This window comes from Psittacula echo (assembly GCF_963264785.1).
Source record: "Psittacula echo genome assembly, chromosome: 4".
NCBI classification, from domain to species: domain Eukaryota; kingdom Metazoa; phylum Chordata; class Aves; order Psittaciformes; family Psittacidae; genus Psittacula; species Psittacula echo.
Window position 1 is genome coordinate 106,478,574 of NC_137738.1, and position 20,869 is coordinate 106,499,442.

Genomic DNA, 20,869 nt, shown 5'->3' on the forward strand with positions numbered 1-20,869 from the left:
CAAGTTTTGCTTTCAAAGGCTGTGAGATCAGTGCTTCAGAGTCCACAAGGCTGTATGTGGAGCATCCTCAGATGGAGGGCATAGTATTCCATCCCTTGCAAGAGTCTTTCCTAATAGCCAAGATTTGCTTCTGCAAAGTCAGCCTCCTGTATCTCCAACATGTCTGGGAGAAGGAGCTGTGCCCTATTAGAAAAGAGCTTATTCTTTGACAGATGCGCTCTGGACGTATGCTCATGTCCTTGGTCTATCTGCCTCTCTGCGGCCCCGCATACATCAAGAGGAAGCTGGCTTTTAGCACAGCGTCCTGCAGAGAGTCAGCCTCCAATGGACAATCCTCCTCCCCTGTCTCAAAGCCAGCATGAAAATGTTTTCATTTGAGCAATTAACCATACATCTGATGTAAATTACCAGAGTCCCACAGAAATAACCGGAGCTATGCACCAGCCAACAGCATGCAACAAGTCTCTTCCAGCTGCCAGAAAGATGTTCATCTTCTAGTTGTCTACCAAGCTTTTGATTTGCTCAATGGGAGCGTGTTCTGGGGTTAGATAAAAATCCTCTTAAAAAACATTACACTGGATTACAAGCTGGGCACACTGCTTTGCTCACCCTCTAACCACATCATCGCTACAATCTCTCTGTATAGACAGACTTTCCCCTTCCCGCCCCTAAGAAGAACAAATCCCATGACCAGCTTTAATTTCCATCCTTGAAACCAAATAAAATAAAATAAAAAGCCTCAAGCTCTAAACCCTGAAAATATTCAGCAAAGTAAAGGTGAGGCTGAGATTTTGCAAGCCAGAACTGTGGATTTATGCAGGACTTTACATGACTGTTTTATTTCCAACGCAATAAAGAATAACCAACTTATTGTAGCAAACAATGCACCAGGTGCTATCTCCCAAAACCTTCTGCATGGGACAGTCTGCACTGTATTTTCTCTGCCTAGTAGCACTTTGCAGAATTTTGGAAGGGAAAATATTCCCTTTGCCTCTGTCTCAGCAGGGGCAGATTGCAAACAGGGAACACTATTTGGCTTTATGTATGTTTTTTCTTTGTTTTTCTTTATCTTTCTTTTTTCTTCATTCTTTGTTTTTTCTTCCTTTTATCTTAATTTTTCCTTCCTTCTTTCCTTCTTTTCACCCTTTCTTCCTTCCACCCTTCCACTGTTCCTTCCCTCAATTTGCCTCTCTCTTTCTTTACATTTATCTCTTTCTCCTCTCAGTCTCTTTCTCTCTCACATTCTCCTTCTTTGTCTTTCTCCCTCTCCTTCTTTCCTTCCCTCCCTCCTTCTTTCTTGTGGGATGATGTGGTAGAGGGTTCACTGGAAGCCACTGGATGTGTGAAAGCAAATCGCTTGGTGTTTCCATCATAGTTTCAAGTTCAGTTGAGGATGTTCTTGTGAAAAGCCCACATATGTCCCTTTGAAACTATCTTTTAGTTGTGCTATTGTTCATGTCCCCCTCCCAGCTCGGTTTCTTACCTCTTCTGGATTACGTCTTTAATAGCTGTCATGCCCAGTGTCCCTTTTTGACCTTTAACAAACTGAACCCTGGATTTCAACCGGGAAAATAAATGTTGATATGCTGTCCCAGGAGCTCACTGGTCTGTCTCTCCCACTTTCCAGCAAACAACCACCTGTGTCTTCTTCTTCAGAGAGGAAATGCTATTCAGAGCAACACACTGGCATCAAGAATCCCTGGATCCTCACTGTAGCTTTTCCTCGCACTTGCTCTCTTCTTCATCTATGCGTGCCTCAGTTTACTCACCCAGGTATAATAATATCTACCTCACAGGGGTGTTGTGAGGCTCTGTTACTGAGACCCTTGTCTGGAAGGTGGGGTAGAAATGCCCACCATTCATAGATTAGCTCATCAGCATTCCCTGTACAAGCTCTTTCTTGACACATCAGTGTTGGCAGAAGTCAATGAATTTTATTCATTGCTTTTACTGGATGCCAAGGTTTAGGGCAGGAAAGGCTGAATATAACATGTGGAGGAGATCAGATATGGGAAATTCTGCTCTTATTCCTGAGATAGATGAAATTACAGACACAACCATGGACAAAGGGGTTTTTGCCCTACTCTCCCAAGTCTCCAATGACCACTCAATCAATCCCTTTGCCATCATGAACTCTCAGTCTTTGGATGGGGAAATCTCACTGGAGAATTATGCAAGCGCACATTTTGGCTGTGCATGAGATGCCAGTGCTTTCTGTGACATAGTCCAGGCTGTCCTACAGGAACAACCAAGGAAATGTTTGCTGGTTGCTATTTGAGAGGATATGCAAAGAAAAGTAATTTTTAAATCATCTTTCCGCTTTGCTAGGAGTTTAGCACCTAAATACACAGAGACAGACTCTCCTTGACCATACACACTTCAGTCAATGGATTCGGGCCCTAGCAGGCAGGATTTATGACATGAATCCTAATAACTGGCACTGGAAAAGGAAAATGTAGCCTACCCCATAGTCAGTGAAGAATACTATTTTATCCCAAGCTTCATCTTAACCAGAATGAATGGTTAACAGAATGAAACACATTCTGTCCAAGTGCAGGAATCTCTGCTACTTCCTTCAAGAAGGTCAGTCACCTAAGGACCTTCATTGAATCACAGAATCACGGAATCCCAAGGATTGGAAGGGGCCTAAAAAGATCATCTTTTCAGAGAGATTTAGATACGGTGAATCAAGTTTTCTGCACAAGGAAGTTGGATAGGAAAGAGATATTCCATCCCTTAAGAATTGTTGTGAATTTGTTTTTCCAGCCTGCATGGAAACCTCAAGGCTAACAGCAAACATGAAACAAAAATATGCAAAACAATGCATATGCCAACAAACCCAGTTCTGGTATCTTGGAAGCAGATTGGTTTGATCTTTCCTTGTTTGCAGCCTCCTTTTTTTTTTTTTTTTTTTTTTTTTTTTATAAATTACCCTGCATTTTGAAATTTAAGTTGAAAGAAATTGTTCTCAAATGGAAAAAAATGACTGAAAAGACATCGAGAGCCTCACATCACGTCCTTCATTTCCCTGTGCCTGTGGTATTTTTCAACAGGAAACTTCCTGAAGCTGGCATTTTCCAGGTTCCAACTGTGACACTCTGGCTTTTTGTGGGGGCAAGGGAAAGCTGTTTTTCCAAACAATACCTTTCACATCCCTTGACCCTTGTGCATACACATGCCAAACCTTACAGGGTTCTCTTTGCAATGGGATTGCCTTTGATATGGAGCCTGCGCCTGCAGCAGTGTTCAGCACATTGCAAACATTTTGTGCCATGAGGTCCTCCCTCATGGGATGGGAATAACCAGGAATCCAAGAGGAGTTAAATCCCCGTCAGCCTGCAGAGCACCAAGAAGAGCACAGGCATCACTGGCTCAAGTCCTGCCTCCAACCAAGCCAGGATGGGGCTGTACTTTCTTTCTAAAGAGGTAAAATCTTCTACTGCCTTATAAACAAAGAAAGAAAATCCACTTTTCAGTTTATGCAGTTTAAGTTGTTTCAGCAATACAACCCAGGACCTATACCAGGCATTAACAAATTTTATCTAGAGGTTGGCAGGAAGATTCTCTTTAATAATATTTTTAATGTGACTGTGGTTTTTTTCCATTTTTGGTTGAATCTTGAAAAGTTCCTGGAATACTGAAATTCTGGAAAAGTCACCATTTTCCAACAAGGAAGTCCACCATTCTATGATTCTATGATACGATTCTATGCTCTCTCATCATGCCCCAAGCAGCACCCTGTCCATTGCCCCAGAATGATAAGCACATGGTAGAGGTTAGAGGGACCATAACAGCCCATGGCTACAGTGACAAAGAAATAAGCACACTGGTGAGACTAAAGCACATGTGAGACTAAAGCACATGCACCAGCCTGCTCAGTGATCCTGATAAAACCCACTGTCTGTGAGTGAATTCCCCACTGCCTCTTCTCAAAGGTCCCAAACCCACATTCACACTGCACCCTCCTTCCTTCTCACTCTGCAAGTTCTTGCCTAGACATCACCCCCCTTTCCCAGGCCAGGTTTACACCAGTATATTCTGCTTAGCACAGCTCTTGCCTTCACCACAAATGAGATTCTCTGCAGAAGGTTCCTATGTGCCAAGGAGTGATTTTCCCAGGAACATGAATACCCCTGGGAGCTGCAGGAGAGCCTGGAATGGCCTGTGTCAGCAAACAGGCTGATCTGCAAGCCCATGTTTGGCAGATCTTTGCAGGAGGAGCAGACCAGCTTGGCTTATCATGGCAAAAGCTGTTTTGTTAGACCTGGCCAACACACCAAGAGCTTTGCATCAGATCTGGGCTTGTGCACTTGCCTCTTCCTTGTCCCATTTGTACGCTTTGATTTCTGAGCTGTTTTTTGCACTGTCGGGAATTTTTTAAACCGTGTTCATTGTAGTCAGCTGCATAATGTTTGTTAGGCCTCTCCACCAAGCTCTTTAAATGAACGTCAGTGGCTGTCTTCCCTTGGACAATAATGAATGTATATATCGTAAGTGCAGACTATACAGAAAAGTGGCTAAGTCAAGGATCAGAGGGTTTTGTAAAGCCTGTTTATTTTTTTAAATAAGTTTGAGCATTTATATTTTACCACCATTTACGTGGTTTTGGGGAACCCAGATTGTGTCAAGATCTCATGCCAAAACAAGCCAAAAGTTGTTTGATTTCAACCTTTTCTTCCATGAACCATGTTTTAAATGATACTTTGTCATTTTAAATGTTTTATTGAAACATGTACTGATGAAAAAACAAACAAAATGTCATCTTGACAAAAGATTTATACATGAATCAGAAAGTATTTATTTCAATTTTGTACCTTTCCATTTTAATACATTATAATGTATTGACTCAACTGAGATAATATAAACAGTTCATTTTAATAACATGTTTGCAGTGTGCTGTGTCTTTTTATTCTTTCCTTTCCACTCCATGCTGGACACAGAACCTACAAAACCAAAAGTAGATCTGCAACATTTCAGATCCTGGCAACCCTGAGTTTGTCTAAAACAAGAGCAAGAGTATGCCTTTAGTGGAATGCTGTAGAAAAACCAAATGGGTACTGGGTAAAACCGCAGGATGAGGTAGCCTGAGAGAGCAGAAGACCTGGGGGTTAGGATGGTCCAAGGTTAGAGTAACTACCGTGCAGCTGAAAATCTAATTGTTTGCTGCCAGCTCCAGGAGATGTGACCTCCCTGTGGAGTGCCCAGATAGGGGATGGCACAACCACACCATGTCTTCCGTGTGCACCACTGCAAGGGAAAGCAGTTTGCATCCTCTGGCAGTGGTTTGGTCCCTGCATAGAGGCTCCCAGGTGAGCCTACTCACACAGGGACCAAGTGCCTCATACCTGTCCTGTCCCTCCTCATCCCCACTCAATCTGTACATAAGGACTGACTGTCTCCTCCACCAAACCCCCAAATTCAACATCTATTTTCCTCATTCACCTCCTTTGTCACCTCCTGCTCCTCTACGCCCCTGCCCAGGATGGTGCATAAACCCACCACACACATGGAGGGACGCATCTCTATTGCTGCTGATAAGCTGTGCTTTGGTTTCTCCGCTCCAGTCTTCTGGCTTCAGTTTGTGCCTCCTTTTGAGTCCCTCTCCCAAACCCATGCTGAACCGAAACACATGTTCAAGCCCAGTTAAAGATAACTGACCCTTTGATCAACCAATTCACAGAGAAAGCCTGAGTATGAAGTGGCTATGCAAGTCATCCTTCAGATGCAGGGCTATCATGCAATGGTAACTCTTGCCTGGGGGCACTGAGGGTACGTCACTTTGTGAGAAAGAAACTTGCTCATGAGGACTCTGTATTGGTGCTGAAGGTTGGTATTGCATGGAAAGCAAATCTGTTTGTGACCATGAGGTAAATGCTGACCCCATCCTTGTCTCTAAGGCACTGTCTGGCCAGGTCCACGCTATCAAACTCCTTCATCCTCCAGAATAGGGTGGTCGCATCCAAGTCACCTATTGGGAATGGTCTGCTCTAACTCCTGAGCCAAGTCCAAGTATTATGTGGGACATTTCCAGCTGACCTGGTCTAAAACTGTACTCAGGATTGTGCTCATAAACCTGTCCAGATCAGGTTGCTCAGCTGGAGTGCACACTCATCATGACTCTAAGAAGAATGAGACTTACAGATTGCTCTCCCAAAAGGGAATTTCTATGTGTGCTGGAGTCTTTTAGCGTCAGAGGAACTAGGTCACGGCAAGAAAAGCAATGTTCCAGGAAAAGCTGACTTCTTCTAAGGACAGGCATACAGGGAAACCATTTCTTCTGGAGTTCTTGTAACTCAGTGCAGCATACGCTGGCTGTTGGGCAGCGTATGTTGGGGCATCTTCCTCTGCTTCCCACCAGGAGGGAGATGGGATTTTCAGCACAAGAGGACTTGTGTTGGTGATGGAATCCATGACAAATTTTTACACCATTGCCCTAAGTTTGTGCTCTTGGGAATAATTCCTGACCTCTGCTGACTCCTGAACTATGCGCAGGAAGATCAGTGCTGGTTGGTCTGGGTCAAAACCAGGCCAAGTCCATGCTGACAATCGACAAGTGGAAACAAAATCTTCCCAGAACGTGGGCCCAGGTTACTGTAGTAGCATTGGTGCAGTTAGTAAGTCTAAATGATGTAGCAGGACACATCCTACACACATCCTCTGCCTCGCCCAGTCCACAGGGTCACCTTTGCGTAGATAGTCCTGTGGTCCACGATTATGGAATATGTTACGTACATATTATTTAGCAATACCTGTTGAATTGTTTTTTAAACTAGAGGTGTCCCTGGTAACGTGGGCACTGCTGTAACCTAAGCTTTATGGATATCAGTCTAGTTGGCCTCGTGGTTGCTTCTTTAACACATGCCTCCTTTTGAAGACACACCTGTATTTCATGTACTGGAATAGGCTCTGAGCACTTCAGAGGCTGTTACTGTCACTTCTCACCCTGTTTTCCCCATGTTTTCCTTGATGCTTGTCTTATCATGGGCTTCATGGGGGAATTCCATTCTTCCAACCCATAGAAAAGGGACAGATAGTAAGATGGACCAGCAGTGAATCATAGCAGTGTCCGTGAGACCAAGGCAGCTCCTGGCATTCCCCAATCAATGTCAGCAGAGATCACAGGACAAAGTTACAAGTGTAGATGAAAGAAAGGAAAACCGATGTGTAATTAAAGAGCTAATGAGCCTGTGCCGGCTATTTTTAGTGCTCTTTTATTTTCCAGTGGTTGCTCAAACAGCCCCGAAATGACAGTACTGGGTCAGCCTTGAAAGTGCAGCTACACTTTGAAAACTGAGCAACATCCTTCTGGGTTTCCCTCTTTATTTCTGTTCAAAAGCCCTAAATCTAATCTGCTGTGTTTACAAAGCTGAACCCTGCTGAGACTGTGAGCAATGCTGGTTCTGAAATCTTCAGAAGTAACCTTGATCCTGCCACAAGAATTTCCAAGACAACCAGAGCTAATGAATAAAATGGGCTATACATTGCATGCATTAAAACAGTTAAAACCAGCTTATTGCAGATCTATTTGTTTTTTACTGACCCCTGTTAGCTGCTGCTGGATTTTGACTAGTCTTCAGCATATAATTTCTTATGAATAATACATCAAATACGCTCTGTTGGGCCTGACATTTTCTCCTCCTCATGGGAAGCGACAGACTTTCCTTGCAACCATTTCCAAATCCAAAAGTATTTGCTATCTGGGGCAGGAATGCTTTCTTATTTCAGCAGTTTCATCATGGATATTTTTTGTGGGTCCTGTTGAACTGAGCCATTGACATTGCTTATGTGGTGCTCAGCTACTTCTTTACTTGCTTCCTGACCAGAGGCGCAATTCTCATATCTACAAAAGTATCATTTGCTTCTTATCTCATGTGTGTGGTAAATAACACTTGAACCTGTCTGGCAACAAATGTCTTGTGTAAATGAAATTTGCTGCCTAGCTGCTTGTCAGAAAAATGAACACTACGATGGTGGAAGAGAATTAATTTTGAAATCTGAATGAGAATCTGCAGGAAATCCTTTTTTATTTCCCTTTCCCGTATCAGTTTGAACAAAGCAAGTGAGGGTTTCATACGATTAAATGGGACACTTCAATTTGCAGAAAAGCAAACTGCACTTTACAGAAGAGTAAATAGCACAGGATTGGTTCTGTGGTTAAGACATTGCATTGGACTCAAGGAAAGATGAGTCCTGAGACAGCTTCCTAGATTTATTATAAAGTGACAGATATGGAGAACTGGATGAACTGGAGGAGCCTTTGGGAAGCCGCCTAGCTCCTTTCCTCATTCTGTGGTCAGGTTAAACAGTCCATCCATGACAAGTGTGATCATCAGAAAGACAATCCCACCACCCTTAAGCCAGTCCCAGGTGTTCTGGTACCCTACATATTCTCCAAAATGCTAAATTATGTTGGTTTCTGCTTTTCCAGGTGTCAGTGGACAAAGAAACCAATTCCTCACACTCATCCCTACCAGCCTTCACTGGAGCTCCTTTATGCTTTTTGTTTCTGGATCAAACAATTCCAGTTCCTCCAAGCTCTTTCTCAGACTGTCTTTTCTAATCAGCTGGTTATGTCCCTCCCTCTCCTCTCTGCTTCGTATCTGGTTCATCCCTGATTTCCTTAAGTGCAGAGGCCAGATATGGACATAGTGTTACAGCTGTGGCTTTTTCATCACTGAGACAGGAAGTAATTATCCTCTTTCATCACAGATAATGTAGTCCAGAAAGAACCTGGGTGTGGGAGGATGTCAACAGCTTCACGTCCCCCTGTCATACATCTGGGACTTCACCCTGGACCCATCCCACTGTGGGGCCAGGGAACCATGAGGAGCTCCAGTCCTCTGCCATCTGTGGAAGATTCCCAAAGTTCCCCATGCCCTCAGCACTGAGGTGTGGACCATATGTCTGTGGCTCTTGGCTAGAAGACAAATCTTGATACCTCAGTCTTAATTGTTATTTAACTTATTCACCAGCTTCCTGGTCAGAGACAAAAATTAGGTTGGTTTGCTGAGATCCATGCCCAGTGAGTCATGTAGGTGTTTTTTCATCACTTCGTTGTTCTCCAGTTGCCAAATATTGAACCAATTATCTAAGAACTCCTGCAGTTTTCCCAGGGACTGGAGTCAACTCATCCATGATTCCCTGACTCCATCACTGTCCTCTTTCTCCCACTATAAGGATTAGCGATTCAAAGACTGTTTCATGACATTCCTCAAAATTTCCAAGCTGAGCTTTACTCAAGTTACAAGCCTCCAAGCAGACACATTGTCTCTCTCTTTTTACCTTCAAACCTACCCTGTTAAATTGCACTGAGTATTTGCCCAGGATTTGGGGGAAGACTAAACAAGAAACATGCAGATCCTACTGTCTCCTGACAACACTTCTTTATGGGCTTGTTACCATCTCATCTACGTTAAGAACTGGCCCAGACTGGCCCGTTTTTCTCTTACCTCTCCTGCAATGTGTTTATACATTTATACTCTGTTTGCTGACAGCTGCACTCTTTGCTTGCTGATTTTATCTGTAGCTGATGTTTTCTGAGAGTGCACCTGTGCGAAGACACTTGGCCAGTTTATAGATCTTGTAGTTCTGCTCCATGTCTTGGTTTCCAGCCCCCACCAAAATCTCCTTTCAGGTCTGCCTGGTCTGTAATGGTTTCTGGCCCTGCCTCCTCCTACGTCTTTTAAATCAACATGCCCAAGGCTTTTCCCAAGCCCTGAGCCACTTGTCCGTGTCCTTGGGATCCTCGTCTTCACCCCACCCATGGATTACACTCTGGCTTGCCCTTGAGGCCTGCTGGCTCCAACTCTTCAGCTTCCTGACCCTCTTTGGACTGGTTCATTTGGGACCCTCTGGTGCCTGGCCTCACATGACTGTGACTCAGAGCAATGCTTCCAACCCAGGTTCAACATAGCCCAGCCAGGAAATCTGATCACCAAACTACCAATCGTAACAAAAAACCCACCCACTCTGTGCCCATTGACATGAGTCTAATCTCTCAGTAGCATCCAACTATTTAGCACTCCTTCATATTTTAAAATACATCTCTACAAGAAATCTTCTAGCACCCTGACTTTCACATCATGTCTGTGCCTCAGTTTTCCTCTCTACAAATCATTGCTGCTCTTTGGCCTGCTCCGTTTCCTCTCTCTGTTTGGATAATAAACTGCTTACAACAGTACTTCAGTCTCACATCCTGTAAATCCTGGGCTGATGAAATAACAACAACAATAGTAGTAGTAATAAAATGCACTGTTCTCATGGAATGGAAGGAAAACTATGTGGATTTCTATCTGCTGCTTCTTTTGCCCACTCTCCCTCCAGTGTTCCCTGCCAGGCACTGCACACCTCTGCTGAGCTCTTTGCTGGCAGCATTTCTAGGAACATCAGCCCCTTGCCTTGAGCCCTTTTCTGCTCCTCGCCTGCCCCAGTAGCTGTTCTTTGAACTTCTCATCTCCTGGCTGCGGGCACTCGTTCTGACATCTTTTGCTCCATGGGTCAGACGTTGTTAATCTCTTGCTCCCTGCCTGGCGCTTGATGGGCGGCTTCTCTGCTCAGCTAATACAGCTTTATACCAGAGCTCACCTCTAATCCGCATGTTCTCTCAAATCAGTGTCCTAAATCAAACCTGTCTTTTCACTTTAAGGTCTCCAGGCAGTCCTTGTCCCTAGTGCTTCCATCACACCTCCCCCAGGACTCGCTCAATAAGCATTTCTAGTCTGGCCCCAGGCCATTTATTCCACAGCAGAGGCTGATTTGCCTCGCAAATGACCTGTTGCACAGCCAGGACTCACATCCTATTTCTTTACTTACTTCTCTCCTCCTTTTTCTCCCACTTCTCCTCTATTTCTTTTCCTAGCTGCATCTTCTCTCCCTCCTCACAATTCCCTTGTTGATGGAACATTTGAATAAAGAAAAAAAATGGGTGATTTCACTGATGCTGTTTCTTCTCTATTTAAACTCAGGGCAATGCATTCAGATCTAGGCATCTCTTGTAGGAATCTAGTGTTAACCCTACCAGCAAGTATTAGTCTCGGCATCAGCTCCTAGGGAGTTGAATCATGGATCCCACCCCCGTGTCCTCAGGTAGCAGAAGTCTGGTGCAGTGCTCTCAGAGGCATTAGCCCATCAGTGGTTCTCATGGCTGCCCTTCTTCAGGGCATAGGAGCTGCTGTTAGATAGGGAATCTAACTCTCTCCTTCCTCCCTTCCATGGGTCTCCTCTGGATGGAATGGGGCTAGCAAGGTGCGTATCAGCCTCAGATGCACTTGAAACCCTTTTCCATTTGCCTACCATATTTTCAGTTTCTCGATATTGTTGGCTCTGTTCATCCCAGCTGGATCTCCTCCTAAGACCCAGACACTTCAACCTGCGAGTGGCATCAAAGGAATTCCCAAAGCCTATGGGGACTCTGGAGCTGATGCTGACAGCACAGCACAGGCTGCAACCACCATAAGATCGATAACAATGTGCCAGGAGGAAAATACCCAGCTCAGATCTCTGAACCCTAAATGATCTTTTCAGTGCTGGCTGTTGGGAAACACCTCTTTTCAAGTAAGACCCTTGGGAGGAATCACTGGAGAACTCTGAACAAAATGCCCACCAGGCATCTTTATTCCTTTATCTTTCAGAGAAGAGCTACATTTCACCCACTCCAAGCACACTGGAAACAGGATTTCAGGCTATTTTCCTAGAGGGCTATAATCACCCTTATCAGCTGTTCTTTCTCTTTGAAGAAAAAATATATACAAACATACATATATATGTAATACAAGTATTTTTGTTTCCTGTGACACCAGCTTTTACTCAGGTATGTAATTGTGAAATACAATAATTGACCCTGAATGGAACATTACCCTTTTGTGCGTATATTCTCCATCCCTCGAAGTGTTCAAGACCAGGTTTGATGAGGCTCAGAGCAACCTGGTCTAGTGCAAGGTGTCCCTGCCTGTGGCAGGGGGCTGGAACTGGATGAGCTTTAAGGTCTCTTCCAACCCAAACCATTCTGTGATTATATGATAATGCCTAACTTTACTGCCCCTGTGCATATCCATTTTCTTAAATGTTTTTAGGACTGACACCTTAAACTACTAATTTGCAATAATTGCGTCTACATCTGTGTCAAATAATTTGGACCTTGACCTCAATCCTGCTGTAAAGCAAATACACTCTGCAATAATTAATGCAGGTATAATCCCATTCGTGTTTTGAGCTGTGATTCTTTGCAAGCAGGGGAGTAAGAAAGCTTTGGAAGTAGAATTTCTCTGATGCACTTGAATATTAAGTTTCAAAACCAAATAAGAAACAAACCTCAACCTCAAGGCATCCTTTAACGGAAATTATTTCCAGTCTTCATTGATGTCTTTATAGCACAGTGAAGCTGATTCAAACACGTATAATGCTGCAACCTACTGGAGCAATCAAATATTACACTCAGTTCTCAGCTAGAAGACTTAAGCCTCTCCAGAATCAAAACTGCAAATGGAATCTGGCCAGTATGAAATGGCTTACCTGAGTAAGTGACCATTCAGACACTTAATGCATGGATGATGTGAGAATTTAGTTGACGTAATGGAGCTCTTGGAGGGAAAATTCACAGAAATGGCTATTACTGCCAGGAGGACTTCGTTCAGGAAACACACGTAGAAGGATGACAGAGGACAGGATAAATCACCTTACTTTTCAGATACAGATGACAGCAAATAGTGGCCAGTGCTGCGAGTCCCTGGGTGGTGACAAAAGGGAAGGAGGATCCTGGTGGGTGACCTGCGAGCACTAGAAAGAACAAGGGATCAGACTGAGAACTACCAGAATCGCAGAGCAGAGCTGATGGTGACATGAGGGTTCATCCTGCCTGTCTTACCTTAGGAAGAGAGCATGGCTGATGGGATTAGCTAGAGCTATCTTGGCACTAAACTGGGTATCTAAACTCCCTCTGGTTAGAAGACAGGTGGGCACCAGGAATTCAAATTACAGGCCTGCTTTATACAAAAAGATGTGGATGTGCTGGAGAGGGTCCAGATAAGGGCCATAAGGATGATCCAAGCACGGTGCAGTCATGTGAGGAAAGGCTGAGAGAGCTGGGCTTGTTCAGCCTTGAGAAAAGAAGGCTCAGGGGAGATCTTATCTCCATCTTACAGTACTTAGAGGGTGGCTACAAAGAAAATGGAGAGTCCCTTTTTACAAGGAGTCACATTGAAAAGACAAGGGGTGATGGGCACAAGTTACTGCTGGGGAGATTCTGACTGGATATAAGAGGAAAATTTCTCACCCTGAGAACAACCAGCCATTGGAATAATCTCCCCAGGGAAGTGGTGGACTCCTCAGCACTGGATACATTTAAGATTCAGCTGGACAGGTTGCTGGGACATACGGTCTAGGTCATGCTTTGCCAAGGCAGGTTGGAGCAGATGATCCTCGAGGTTCCTTCCAACCTGGGATTCTATGATTCTATCTGAGGGTAAGGAAGGTGAGACGGACCCTGTGCTAGGCTGTCCAAGCAGGTCGCTGATGTATAGGAATTTTGTTAGGACAGGAAAAAAAGAAAACTGGAAGAAGGCTGTTCTAGGGTTGATTTTGTTCTTCAGGGATTTCCTCCTGGAGGAAAACGCTAAGCTAAAGCTTGAAAGCTGCCACATCCTGGTTATTTCCAGATGCAATTTACAGTTCATCTTCCTAAGGAAGAAGAGTAGAGGAACGAAAAAGACAGAATTTCAAGTAGACCTCAGTAAGCTCATAGAATTCCAGGCAGTCTCTTAAAAGTCCTGTTTATGAATTAAAGGATCATTCCTTAACCTAACACTAAAGAGCGCAGCACCCAGCTGCAAGCCAAAAGGACACAAGAACAAGATGTAAGGCCATCTTATGCAGAACACAGACATCTAGTATGAGCATAAAAGACAGAATGAACAAAGTCAAGGCACTGAATGAGGTAAAACTCACAGCTGCAAAGCTTTATATATATCACAGCATAAGAGAAAGATCAACGGCAAGGCTGATACACTACACAGTGGAGGGAGCAAGCACAATTCAGCCATTCAGTTTTCACTAAAAGGACTAGGTGCAACACAATTAATGAGAGAGGGAAAGGGAACAGACCTCCCAGGTAGTGAAGGATTGGGAAGTATTTATTTGTTTTCATGTCAATCAAGCCTGATGAATGTGACCTGAAAGCATGTAGAGAATGGGCAGAAAACCATCTGGTGAGAACATACACTAAGAATTTCTGATGCCTAGAGGTGGGCTTAGAAGACTACAAGAGGACCAGCCTGAAACCCTTCTTTAAAGTAGGAAGTGGGGCAGTCAGAGCAGGCAGTTTAATAGGAACTGATATAAACTATTAAACAAAATAACAATCAAGCTATTTATAAGCTTATAGATTTGCCAAGAGCAAGCTCCATTGTATCAGTCTAACTTTGTTGACTGACAGGTCTTACAGAGTAAAAGAGATGGTTATCACTTCTTTGTCTATAGTCTTTAGAAACTGTCTTTCACAGTGTTCCCATAAGCAAATAGGGAAATGTAATCTAAATCAAAAAGCACAGAAGCAAAGCAGTTTGAAAAGCTGAACTGGGGGAGCTGTAATCCAGCTGTCATCCATGTGGAAGGATGGATGAAGAAAGAGTGATGGGAAACATGTTCTGATCCTGGCAGCATTCAATACTCCCATCAATACCTGACTTAAGAACATTTATGATACTTGCAGGTGACTCCCAACGGGGAAAGAGGCAGCAGAGACCCCGAAGGTCTGCAGTTAAGAACAACACAATTAAGTGGAAAGACAGAAGCAAGTCTTGATAAAGTAAGGAGCAAAATACAGGATTAACACACTTCACATGTACAACCCCTCTACATAGTGCTTCTCTGAAAGGGATATGGAGGTTAGTGAACAAAATATGACACTCAGATGCAGAACACAGCCAGAGAGGAGACACAGGCAGCAGCCTACAGCTCAGCAGCATCATACATGTCATATTTTTATTTTGTTTAATAGTTTATATGCAGTTCCTATGAAACTGGCTGCTCTGACAAATACAACAAGAAAAAACTTAAAAGTGGTTAAAAAAACCCAAATCAAAACAACAGAAAACACAAATAACCAAGGGTGCAAAAACATGATCTGTAAGAAAAGACTAAATAGTGATGGTTTGATTCAGCAAGCAAACATTGAGGGATTGTGTTGAGTTTTTAAATGCATGAAGTTTGAAACAGAAACAGTATTTTTTCCTTTCTTCCACATATAAGGTGGGTAAGACAAGAAACATGAGCTGACATTATGGAAGATTTGGGTGCACCACAGAATCTTTAAAAACCCTTGAAAAGGAGAATAATTTGCCTGAGGAGGCTTCACGTTGCTGCTGCCAAAAACCTTTTTTGACTAGTTATATACCAAAAGCTGTCCTGGGACACGATCACAAGTTCCGCTATATCACAAGCGGACAGGCAGAGGATGCTGTACAAGGCATCCGAGGTTCTCCCACCACAGGAGGGGATTTGAGAACACTCAACGACATCCGTTGAGCATTCGCAGTGCCCATCCCCATCCTTTCTAACCACACACCCCACGCCCACAACGAGCACTGCTCAATCCCTTTCTCCCACTCAAGAGGCCCCAACAACGGGCTCCACATACAGGGACCGTAAAACTCCCTATAGGACCGGCTAAACCCCCTCAGGGGTCCCGCCACCCGCTTGCGGCGGCTTTAACAGCGCCGGGACATCCCCAACCCGCCAGGGAGAAGCCGCCGCGCTGCCCCGAGCGGAGCCCGCCTCCTCCGCGGAGATTGTGCTCCTCGACTGCCCGCAAAACTGCCTGTCCAATATCCTCCGTGAAATGCGCGACACTAGTCTGTATACAACCCTCCGTGTCTTTTGATATCTTTAGTAGAATTTTAGTAGATTTACACCCTCTATTTCCGCTAGGATAGCTGCTGCGTTGTCTTGGTCCAAGACCTTTTTAGTCAGGCATTTTTTTGCCTGACTTTTCTCAGGCCGAGGTTACAAAAGCCCCCTCTTCAGGGTGGGTGAACGGTGGTGTTTCCTAGCTACGCGCCGCGCAGGAGGGAGGCCCCCAAGATGGCGATGCTGGCGGAGCGTGAGTGCTGTTCCTGCGGGGAGGAACCGCGGCAGCGGGGCGCGGCACAAGGGCCGTTGTGCGGAGAGCGGTTCGGGCCCGGCCCAGACCCCTCGCGGATGGGGCTTGGGCCGCGCTGTACCTCCTGAGGGTGTGGGCTGGTCCGCGGAGGGCCTGCGGTGGCTGGGTGCGGGTTTGCGGGGTTCTAGGGCTTCCTGGCATGTGGCGGTGGGGATGTTTATCGGATGCCCTTGGGGCCAGCATTTGCCCCGTCCTTGGAAGTGTTCAAAGCCAGATAGGACGGGGCTTTGAGCAATCTGCTGTAGTGGGAGGTGTCCCTGCTTATGGCAGGGGGTTGGAACTGGATGAGCTTTAAGGTCCCTTCCCACCTAAACCAGTCCGTGATTCTATGCTATTCTTTCAGCGTCTCGGTACTATTTGTACAGCGGTGTGTTAAGAGTGCAGGTACCCCGAAGTCTTTGGGCTGGGGTTGTGTGGCAGTCGGAGAGTTCAGTTGAACTTTGTGTACGTATGTTGACACGGGTCTTTTGATTTCACCCAGGGTTAGAATTTGAGCTGTGTGTACAGGGAACTTCAGAGGTCAGTTAAGTTCTGGGTGGAGAAAAGTGAGTGTGGGATGTAAGGGATTTGAGGCAGGTGCTTCAAAAAAGGCAAGTAAATGCATGGAACTCACTAGGGAGATGTTAGGATAAGGCCATGTGGTTGTCTATGCTTTTTCGGTAAGGGTGTTGGTGAGTGAATCATTTTTGAAGGCATTGTTACATACAGTCTGGTAATTTTGCTTAACTTTTCCTGATACCGGAATCAGAGCTTCACTCTTACCTCTGAAGTTATTGAAGGCTTGGGCTCCCCATATCTGAAAGAGCTGATTAAAATATTGGATAAATAGCCTGTCCAATAACTGTTTCTTGGGTAAAACTTTTCATTCAGGAAACACAGCTCTCTCAGGGCTGGCCCAAGTGCGAACTAAAAACTTCTGTTGCCTTCTCTTCTGAGTTAAAGATGCATTCCGGTTAAGCAGCCTTTACTAGTAAGTGTAAAGCTATATATGAGTAGAAGGAGTAAACTTCTTAACTGAAAATTTTTATGTGACAGGACTAATATACTTCTGTCTGAGTATTGTTAATGTCCTTAGGTGTTTTGGTAAGCTTGCTGGTATCAAGACACTCTTAATGGGAAAGCACAGGATCTAATGAATTTGATTTCCTTAACTGTAGGATAGATCGTCTTAGTGTAATGACTAATTAGAAAATAAGGTTTCCAGTGGAAAATACAGATATGAATTGAGGAAAGCAAAGCTGTATTTACATATGTAATTTGCTGATTATTTTTTTAGATGTCAACTTTGTTGGTGGCATTTTGGGTTTTTTTTCTTTTCTTTTTTTCAGAATTTGGTAACTATTTTAATTGAGTACTGCATATATCAGTAATTGTAGAATAGTTTGAGTTGGAAGGGACCTTAATGTGTATCTAGTTCCAACCACCTGCCACAGTCAGGGACACTTTCCACTAGACCAGGTTGCTCCATGCCCCGTCCAACCAGGCCTTGAACACTGCAGGGATGGGGCAGCCACAGCTTCTCTGGGCAGCGTGTGCCAGTGTGTTAATGCAGCTTCTGTATATAATGAATTCTAAAATCAGTTGCCGTAAGAAACAAGTTTAGTTGTTGAGAGCCATCTTTGCAGAGTTGTCTGCTTTTGTTCATCACCTTCAGCTGCAGTTATAATTGTGAAGGCATGTTGCAGGTCTGCAGTTTTATTTGCAGTTCTGGATCAAGCTCTGATGCTCTCATTCATCCTAAAAAAACCTGGGGGTGAGGTATGTGGTTAATTGGTTTTACTACAGCTGTGAAAGCACGTGCATTCCAGGGACTTACAGATGCTTTTCAGCAGTACCTAGGGACAGGACAAAAAGCAGTAAATGCAAATTGAAAATGCAAGGAAATTGCTGGACAACCTGCTTAAGCAGGGGGTTGAAGTAGATGATCCCGAGACCTCCTTCCAACTTTTGCGACTGTGTGTGCTAAACTGAGAAAGGACAAACTCAATCATTCTGTGCTTATGTAGTCTGAATTTAGAAAACATATCAATTGCAGAAATGGCCAAAGAGGTAGCTTTTAATTTTCACTTTTAATTTGTTTTAACTTTTAATAAATTTTAATTAACTCTCTATGTTATTGGTGCTTCTCAGAAAAAAAAAAATAATAAGAGCATTAATGATGGGCTTCATATCTTTGATTAAAAATAAAATCCCTTCTGTGGGCAGTGTAAGGTTTTTTCCTGTTCGTTAGAGAAATTTAACTTGATTATTATTACCATGTGTGGGCACACAGCAGAGGTTCGGATGGGAACTGTCAGAAGTGATAAACATATGCCCCAGGCACAGAATTAGCCTTGGTAAAAGGGTTTAGTAATTGATCTTTTTCAAATCTTAGGATGTCTGAGTGAAGTGTCTAAGGAAATTATGCTTTTCTCCACTGGATGGTGCTGCTTGCTCAGAGTTGCATTATTGTATCTAGAATCATTCTATGAGCAACCCTGATGACTGGTGTTAACTTCTCAGCTGAGTGTTTTAGCTGGAAAACAGTGTATTTCCTTTCTCGCTGTTATCAGTGGACAAACATTTCTGATAAATTACTGTCTAAACAGGTTTTTTTGTTGCTTGTTTGGAGAGGAGAAATGATTTTATGGTTGCTGTGTGTTGCATAAAGTTGTTCTCAGCTTTCTTAAATACTTCTCTAAAGATATAAACAACTTTATTTTCCTGCCTCTAGCTTGCCATATTTGAAAATAAGAGTTTGTTAACCTGAGAGAAATGTGAGGATTAATCCCATAGGGGTAGTGAAGAGGTTTGAAATACTTGGATTGCAAGTTCTGATAGAGGGAAGGTCTCTTAAAATTCAAAGCTTGAGACACCTCTATTAGGTGTCCTTGTGTTTTGTTACCATTGCCCTCCTGGGAGTAAAATATCTTCATTGGAGGGAGATTAAAAAAAAATAATAGAAATTAACTTTTAAAGTAGAATAGTTGAACTACATCAAACAACTCAATTTGGAAGTTAATTTAATTCACACTCGGTTGACATGGATTATCTCTGCTGCATAGGCAAATCCTGAGATACATGCAGTGGCTTTACAGATGCAGAAACTGCGTTGAATTGAATTTCTTGGTATTTGCAAAGTCACTACCTGCGGAGCTAGTTGAAGAGAGCAGGACAGAATATGGTCGCACTTAAAATGTTGTTATAGTTAGGTTTCAAAAGAGGCATTGAACAGTTTTTGTTGACTGAGTGAGGGAATGTTGATGTTAATTGAGAGATTTTAAATAAAAGGATAAGTTAAGATGTATGATTGAAAAGGAGGGGCTGCTGCTCAGCTGGGGAGTATAATCTCTATTAAATTGCTTATTTTTGTTGTCTGTCTTTTTACGCTATTTGTCTCGCTGTCAGCTACAGACAAAAGCAACAGCCAAGATATTCCCTGTCTCTTTAGGATTTAGCTTTTGCTTCCAGCTTGATAACATTTTAATTCCCAATAACCCCCCCAAATAAAGAACTGGAAACCTGGGTCCTTAGAAATTGTTAGCATCTTATGTCAGGGAAGATGACAAAGCATGTTCATTGTCCCAGATTCCTAGCTTGATGTAAGTCAGTGAAGTGAGTTACCTCGCTAAGGGAGTGGGTATCACAGTTTTTCTTCTCAGTGGGGCAGCAGGGAACCCTAATTTGCTTGGGCATTGAAAATCACAGTCCACAGTGGCATTTTACCAGCTGTTGTTAGCAGCACAGGTAGGGCTTGTAGTAGATGCTTCTCTGAAGGCTGCCTGTTGGAAGCAAGTTGTCGTTTTCCTGCAGAGAAGTGAACCAAGTGAAGGCTATGTCAATTCCTCTCACAGCATTGAGTCATTTAACCTACTGTAAAATCTTTTGTTATGGACTGTTGGGATTTTATGAAAACCTTATCAGACTATTACTTTTTATGGGGCTGTCATACAGCACCTATTTTGAGCTTCAAAGCTTCAGCAGTATGTTAAAAAAAGCCACAGTCTTGTATTCTAACTCTATTAGTTCTTCTTTAAGAATGAAACAAAACTGGGCAAAAAATGAATCAGCCATCCTTGTAATAGTCTGTTCCCCTGGCCCAAATCCTAAGTGTTGCATTTTAGGGAAAGATGACTTCCTGATTATGGTGCAAGCACCTCGGTAGACTTGGCTTCTCACTGACTTTGTATGGCCTTGAGTTAATCGGTCATTTTTGATCTGCCGTTTCCCATCGTGTTTAATGAAGTTTGTAATCTTCCTGTCTCCCATTCTTTGTTTGTCTTGTTTATTTCGGTTGTCTTCCTGCTTGTGTTTAGGTGCACAGTTGAAGTGGTTGGTTAACTGCGCTAGCTTTTCTTCCTTGATTTCATTGAAGTTATTCCTGATGCTAGAGGCAAGCGCACGCATGTGGGCCTGGGGGACGGTAGTTTGTTTCTTCAGTAGTCTGCAAAGGAGCTATGATTCTCGTTTGGATTTTTTAACACCTGCAGTGATTTCCAGTGACTGTTCAGTTTCTGAATAAACCATTTTGTTGCAAATCCAAAAGCTGAAATCTAACTGGTTTTTGGCCTGTAATTTAATTTCTCTGGTCACTCACTTTTGATTTTTGATTTGGCTTTTGTTATGAAGGCAAATACTAAAGCTTCTGTGTTCTGGTTGAAAGGAAGTCTGGCTAGTGGATACTGTCCAGAACTGGGAAAGCCAGCACCGTAGTCTCATCCCCTGTAGATTTCACGT

At 43.5% G+C, this 20,869-nt stretch overlaps 1 protein-coding gene across 1 annotated transcript in view; it reads left to right on the forward strand.

Moving 5' to 3' along the window:
• Positions 1-20,537: 20,537 nt before the first annotated feature.
• The window catches only part of PINX1 (PIN2 (TERF1) interacting telomerase inhibitor 1), a gene marked incomplete at both ends in the record, with an annotated part of 56,023 nt that continues 55,691 nt past the window's right edge, over positions 20,538-20,869 (forward strand). Inside the window, one exon of the mRNA XM_080615953.1 lies at positions 20,538-20,598. Coding sequence (XP_080472079.1) covers positions 20,538-20,598 — 61 coding nt within the window. The remainder of the gene's footprint in view (positions 20,599-20,869) is intronic.